The sequence below is a fragment of the Azolla caroliniana genome, unplaced genomic scaffold, assembly GCF_043228905.1.
Source record: "Azolla caroliniana isolate FFs.n. ecotype wild unplaced genomic scaffold, voAzoCaro1.0.p SCAF_12, whole genome shotgun sequence".
Taxonomy (NCBI): Eukaryota; Viridiplantae; Streptophyta; class Polypodiopsida; order Salviniales; family Salviniaceae; genus Azolla; species Azolla caroliniana.
In genome coordinates this window covers 20715868-20723581 of record NW_028230447.1, presented here as the reverse complement: position 1 = coordinate 20723581, position 7714 = coordinate 20715868, and the positions used below count along the sequence as shown (strand labels likewise).

The following is a 7714-nucleotide window of genomic DNA, read 5'->3' as shown; positions in this document are numbered from 1 at the left end:
ACGGATTAAAAGTTATTGATAAACTCTAATTAAGATATCGAGCCATATTGAAGACCATCTCAACATGAAACTTTGTCCATGATAGCTAGTACACCATACGTTTTAAGAGTCCAATTCACAATCTTGGGCTTCTTCTCCTTCGTTTCGTTTTCATACTACATGAAGCGCTAGCGAGTGGGGATAAAAGCATGCAAAAGTTAATGATTAAAACGGAATCTTGAGACATGAGGATGCCATCTTTCCAATAACAAATTTTTTATAGAATAATGTTCTAAAATACTAGAAGATTGCATAGATATGTGGAAAGAAAAACCACTTATATATAAATCAAGTAGGGGAGAGAGAGAACAATCCCTTAAGCTTTATCAATTATGGAAGGAGGGAGATCAATCCCTTGGGGAGAAATCTCTATGCGTTTCAAGCATAAGGTACCAACTCCTTGGGAAGAACCCCCTAAGAGCTTCAAGCATAAGGTATCTCCTTATGACAATGATAATTCTCTTGGAGGTTTGGAGTTAGAGAGCTTGTCCGGTGACGAGAACTCTCTTCGAGCTTCAAACCTAGAGATGAGCTCTGATACCATACTACTCTCTCCACCTCATTTCTTTAGTTCAACAAGTGTAACAAGTTCTATTTCATCATGGAGCTCAGATAATAGACCTCAATATGTATCCCCAACACATTCCCTAACACATTCTCCCTCAATTTCACGCTCACACTCAACTTCCCCTAATATAACTATGATTCCTAATAGCAAGTCCCCTATGGACGTTGGTGAAAACAACATGGAGGGCAATTCGTGTGTGCCTTTCGTTTGGGAAGAGTCACCCGGTAAATCGGCTATTTCCACATGGAAGCAACTCCAGTTATACAATGAAGTTTCTACACCATCTCATTCATTAAAATTGCCACCAAAGTTACTAGCTCCATCAAAACGAGAACCTTGTCGACAAGATCAACGACGACTAGGGGGCAACTTTTCCTCTTCCTCATCATCCCTAGTGATGATGCAACGTAGTTGTCTCTCTTGGAAACTACCCAAGAAACACAAACTTCTGAGGCTATGCAAGTCAATGTCATCGCGCTCTACTTATCCCAAGGCCCCCTTGACTACCAATACAATTGCGACCACAACTAGCAACACTTGGGGTGTCCCCAAGAAATTCTTCCAACAGAGCAGAAGTCTCAATGGGCGGGCGACCATGACAACGAAGACCAAGAAATCCGATATTGCGGACAATATCATCAACAAGGATGTTGCTCCCAGTGCCGATGCCGATGATGACGTTAGTAGTGTCGATAATGACATCCTCGAGAGGCAAACACATGCACCCACGGGGCGACGCCACGCGTTTATCCATCACGGTGAGCTCACATGTATTCAAACACATCACAAACTCATAAAACTATGTAAAACTTTATTCAACAGTGCTAGGAGTAGCCACTTCCTCCTCCACCACCACCACCACCATAGCCACAGTCAAGAGAAGAAAGTTCATACTGCTCAAAAACAGACTCTTCATGACATGAATTCTACTTCAAACAAAAGGTTTTTCTTTGAGAAAACAGGGCCTACTTTAGTGGGTTTGAAGGTCATGAAGCCAAAGATCAGCCCAATTGCATTGGCAGAGGAGAAGCTAAATGTAGAGAGGGTAGATGCATGGCTAAATAGCATCAATCTCCATGGGAAAGAAGAAGCTATATTTTCCCCTGTTTCTACACAATATAGTGAGCCTTCTTGCTCACCTGATGTATGGAAATGTAGCATCAAGTTTGATGAGAGCCAGCCTTCTTCTCCCAAAAGAATGCAACCACCTTCCATGGATGGTATGGACCATGTTTCCCTTAGTGGTGTCCCCCATGGCAGAAGGGGAACAGAGCAAGAGGATAGTGATGATGATGGCCATGTCCTTGAACATAGGGACAATAGTAGTGATCCTGATCATTGTGATGGACATGGTTCTAGTCATGGTGGTTCTCAAGTTCATGGACACGGTGATGATCATGGTGGATCTCATGGTTATATCCATGGAAATAGTGATAGTCATGGTCATGGTCATGGTGATAGTCAAGGTCATGATGATAGTCATGGACATGGACATGCAACAAACATGTCAATCTCTAGTGACTTTTCTTGTCAAACCAAGCCTTCATTTATCATAACATCCTCTCCTTGTAAATCATACAATGTTACACATGATGATGATGACGATAATGATGAGATGTCTCCAAGGAAGAAGGTATTGTTGAGCATATTGTCCATGGTTAGAATAAGGAACAAATTTGGTAAAATGATCAAACTAACTTCTCCCAAAATTACCCACATGGCCCCATCACCAACACCAACACCAACACCACCTAAAATGACAACTAAGAGAACTAGTGCTACTAGTTTTAGTGACATCGAGGTTCACAGTACAATGAACTCTCCATGGATCCTTGACTTAGGGCCAAACCATGAAATGAAAAAGGATGGTTGTAAGGTCCATTACATGTTAAGCTCAACCCAATTGGTGAAACTTAAGAACATTGTTGTACGGAAAGTGAGCTTTAAGAAAGGTAGATGCAATGAAGTTTATAATAATGGTGACATGTGGTCACCTTCTTTGGCGACTTACCTCTACAATCAACAGAAAGAGAAGGAAGAAAAAGAAGCACTCGAGGAGAATAATGATCCGGGTATCATGTCAGTTCATTCAACTTCAGCTTCCTTCAGGCTACACCTTGATAGGATCCCTTTAAGCTCAACTAGAAACCAATCTAGCCCTTATAACATCGACCTTCGGTAAGCAAACAATCAAATACAACAAAAACTTCTATATTGTTTGTTATATTACATTTGGATTGGATATTTGTTTTCTATGGATGCAATTATATTAGAATCAATTTGTCCTAGGATTCAAACTTTGTTTATTGGTTGAACTTAGATTATAGTTAGTGTGTACACTAGGATTTGGGTTTATTGGGTGATATATGACAACTTTGAGAAAGGAATTGTATCAATAAATACATGAAGAGAGTTCAAATAAAGAGACACACATGGTTAGTACACAAAGGGTAGATGAATACAATTAGTATACAATGGATGAGATAGAGGAGTGTCGCTAGGAGCATAGTTAGTTTTTCAAGTAGAACTACCAACCCATGTATTAGAATCGAGCAAATATTTTGATCACAACTTTTAGTTGAATTACTTTAGCGATAATGTAAGTGCACACCATTGGTATTATATTGTGTGTGTGTGTGTGTCTAATAGTAAGAGATAAACCCTATTTTTCATTCCAAAATTCTAACACAATGCTCTTGTTGGGATTGGCTCGATTCAGGTGAAATAAAGCTACACGTGCATGGAAGCAAAAAAATGCATTTCAAACCAAATTGTCAGCCAAGTGCTTTCTCTTCACAAGCTTGAACAAATATCGTCATATGATTTGCTTAATAGATAAGTACATAATATTTTTCTCCTTTAAAGAACCCTTTTGAGATCGAAGGTCTCATCAGAGGTAGAGATCATATCATTGTCTAGATGAAATGATCTAACGAATACAAAGATTGTAATAATTGAGTTTAGATTTCTAAAGAGGTCTACATCTCAAGACGAATTTCTCAAATAAGAATATGAAAACAATACTACCAAAGTTATTATCGAGTTTGAGAAAAGATATTCGACTTTCTTACATGACAATGCATTGTAGTGCAACTGCATCATTTATGAATATGAACTTCTTAACCAATTTGCAAGACTTGCAAAGGGTTGAAATTACACACACATAATTATACATGAATGAGCAATTACAAATAGATGATAGTCGACTTTATTCTTGTGGAGTAAATAAATGGAGACCTTAAATAATGCAATACTTCTTTTGCAACCACTTCTATTGAAAAATTTGATTACCACTTTAAAATTATCTTTCCACCACTATTTTATTATTTAGAAAGGTAGCGGATGAATATAGACATAATGTGTCATGAGCTACCTATGTACAACTCTGAAACAATTGGGCAGTATTTGGGTTAGATATAAAGCCATAGATTGCCTCACTATCTAGAAACATAAGAAACCAAAGACTTGAAATAAACGATCCATCTTATATTATGTGTGTTTGTGATGATGTTTTGTTGAAGATACAATGATAAGTGTCCCATCATGATATGGTTGAGGAAGTGGTTTGAATATGATTTTTTCAAACGCAATTGAACACGTACATATATTGGTATCTAAGACCTTGGATTTAATGGATATTATATAGCGAAGTAGGTGTTAAGATTTGAGATATTTGGGTATCAGGTGCAAGTTTAAGATCTAACGAGGTGAGTGTTATGTTGCATTATAATTTAGGATACTATATTTATGGAGAGTGTGGCAAGGTGGGTTGAAGCATCGTTTGTTGATTTAAGACTTTAAGGTTAAGTTGTCATTTATTTAATTGAGTATTATTCTATAAGATATTATAGACTTCTCAATTCAAACTTTGCACCCGAAAAGTCTTGTACTTTTCCAACATATCGAATAAATATACAAGTGTAATATTTTCAAAAGGCTATACACACCTCACATTTGTAATGGGAATAGTGAATATGTTTATTTTGAATCTTGCTATTCCACTTCATCACATTTCACCATCTATTGTATCATATTTGTTTGGTTGCATACTCTCGCCTAAAGATTGGAATCATAAACATGCTATGGTGGAATGCTTAGATTCTCATGTTGAGTTTCTATGTTCTTCACTTGCTTTGGCTCAAAGGTATAACTTTACCAATAGTTTCATGTGCTTTTATTGTTTGATTGAACATAACAATAATTACTTGGGTGCAACTTCGTCCTCTACATTAATTAATCATATGTGAGAAGCACAACAAGTGTTCATAAGAAGTGTTTGAAATATTTAATCAAGCATAAAGAATATTCAAAGTCTAGAAAAAGGTTGAATTGGCATGTTCCTTTATCCAAGGTATATTCTATCGACAATTTTCTTTGTTAAATGTCTTTACTTTGTGGTTGGGCAAGCACATAACTTATGGTTTGATTTATGCAAATTACCAACACAAACTAATGGTATTGAGAGAACCTTAGTATCCAATTGGTGGAGGACATATTAGAGACTCTTTATACCATCTTTAATTATGTTGTAGCAACACCTTCCCATAATACCGAACTACAAGAAACCAATGTTGGTCACTTCAAAATCTGGAGGTTTGTAGGGGTTCATATTAATAATGTTAATTCTAGAACTAAAATTGAGCATTATATGAATTTACCCCCAACTACTACAGATAAAGAACCCCCTCAATGGTGGTGGGGCAATAAGTCATCGTTGCCTCGCATGTTTAAGTTGACTTGTGATTACCGTGCCATACCAACATCATGGTACCAGTTGAGGGAGCTAACTCAATCGTAAGGTATACATTTGATGATAGGATTAAGTTGCACTCATCCAAAATTCAAAGCTGAAATTTGCATATGATCATGGATGCAGAGTTTGGAGCATTTAAACATTTCTATGCCAAATGATTTTCATAAAGCCTTTGGAGACCCAAGTTTGACATTGGTGGATTTAGTAGTGGAGGATGAAGTGGTAAAATATATGTTGCATGATAATCATCGTTGAAGTATGTACAATTAAATTCGTGGTGCATTTACAAAGCACTAGATTTTTGAGGATAAGAATCCCTGAAGGCAAAATTTTCTTATATGACTTGATTTCATTCATTCATTCGAATGCCAATATTGGTCTTGCATGTTTGATTGGACTTGGAGTTTTTCAATGTTGCACTTTGGCTTTGTATCTTATTAGTATTATTGTGTTAAACACAAAACTTTTGCATTGTGTATAGTTGGTGTTTATCAAAATGTTAGAAGCCAAGCTTTGGGTTTATTTCTTGTTGGTAATTCTTAAGTTGTTTTAAGTGTTGGGAGTATGGTGGGGGACGAGTAGCTGTTTCCGAAGCCAAGCGAGACAACGTCATAGGTAGCGAAGGCAACGATGGTGGGGTTTATGGTTGCAGAGAGTGCCCCGAACACAATAGAGCGGTACCGAGTTTCCCTTGTTGGAGAAGAACGATGGAGACGGACGAGCTGCTGTTTTGCCTTACTTGCAGAGAAAAGTCGAACAGCACACAGACGGGGGAAAAAAGAACACACAACAACTTTTTGGGGGCGGCACAAGAAACCCTCATTTCTATTAGTTTTTATACTTATGCGTAAATAGTAAGAAATAACATATTTGGCCTTTTCTTACTATCAATCTCCCACTAAAAGGCCAAACTAGGGATCAACAAAGCTGATGGGAAGATTGAACAAGACCTACATATCCTACTTGATGAGTATGTTACAAGAGCACTGTGTAATCTCATGACCTAAGTAATCCCCATCAAGTGGCAGCAATGCTCTAGTGCTTCATGTGGTAGAACTTTGGTCAATGCATCTGCAGCATTTTCTTGAGAAACAACTTTCTCAAGACTGATGTAGCCAGCAGCTATGCATTCTCGAATGAAGTGATATCTCACTCCAATGTGCTTGGTCTTTGCATGGTATACTGGGTTTTTAGCCAATGCAATGGCACTCTGACTATCACAAAATAGTACGGGTACAAGCTTAGATATGCCCATGTCACAAGCTAATCTGGACAGCCATACGGCTTCCTTACAAGCTTCACTAGCTGCGACATACTCTGCTTCTGTAGTGGACAGAGCAGTACATTTTTGGAGACGAGATCTCCAAGATATCGCACCTCCCATAAACTGAAAAATATATCCTGAAGTGGATTTTCTGTTGTCAGAGCAGCCAACATAATCAGAATCTGTATATCCGATGATGGATACATTTCCACCACCTAAACATAGACACCTATTCTTAGTGCCACACAGATATCTTAAAATCAGTTTAACTGCCTCCCAATGTTTATTACCAGGATTTGACATAAATCTGCTCACAGCTCCCACTACGAAAGCAATGTCTGGCCTGGTCGCTATCATAGCGTACATAAGACTCCCGACTGCGGATTGATAAGGAACCTTGGACATAGATTTCTTGTCTTCATCAGATGTGGGGCAATCACATGTGCTCAGTTTTACATATGTAGGCAAAGGGGTGCTCAACGGCTTTGCATTCTCCATATTAAACCTCTTTAGCACTTTCGATATGTACTCAGCTTGAGACAAGTAAATGCATCGCTTACTCCTATCACGAGTGATACGCATACCAAGAATATGTTTTGCATCTCCCAAATCCTTCATGTCAAAGTTCTGGCCCAAGTTTTTCTTTAACGAGGATAACTCATCCTTGTTTTTACCAACAATAAGCATGTCATCAACATATAATATCAAGGTGATAACACTCCCATCTGAACAATTTTTTGTATAAAGACATGCATCCTCATTGCTTCTAATATATCCTTGAGTCTTCATAAAAGCATCAAATTTCTGATACCATAACCTCGGGGACTGCTTAAGCCCATACAGACTCTTCTTGAGTTTACATACCAAATGTCCTTTTCCCAATACTTCATAACCTTCTGGTTGTTCCATATAAATGTCCTCATCAAGGTCCCCATGCAAGAAGGCAGTCTTCACATCCATTTGGACAAGTTCCAAATTCTGATTTGCAGCCAATGAAAGCAACATACGTAATGTAGTCATCTTAACTACAGGAGAAAAGGTTTCATCAAAATCAATTCCATATTCTTGTTTGAAACCTTTGGCAACCAAG

The 7714-nt window shown here is 37.9% G+C and overlaps 1 protein-coding gene across 1 annotated transcript; it reads left to right on the top strand.

Moving 5' to 3' along the window:
- The first annotated feature begins 314 nt into the window (after positions 1 to 314).
- On the top strand, positions 315 to 3743 carry LOC147857454 (uncharacterized). The gene is made up of 2 exons (XM_087328351.1): positions 315 to 2785; positions 3327 to 3743. The coding sequence occupies exons 1-2, from the start codon at positions 372 to 374 to the stop codon at positions 3328 to 3330; spliced, it is 2418 nt and encodes an 805-aa protein (XP_087184477.1). The 5' UTR covers positions 315 to 371; the 3' UTR covers positions 3331 to 3743.
- Positions 3744 to 7714: the final 3971 nt, after the last annotated feature.

Excerpts from the sequence above, each read along its gene's own strand:
- LOC147857454 (XM_087328351.1), top strand. The coding sequence starts at position 372 with ATGGAAGGAGGGAGATCAATCCCTTGGGGAGAAATCTCTATGCGTTTC.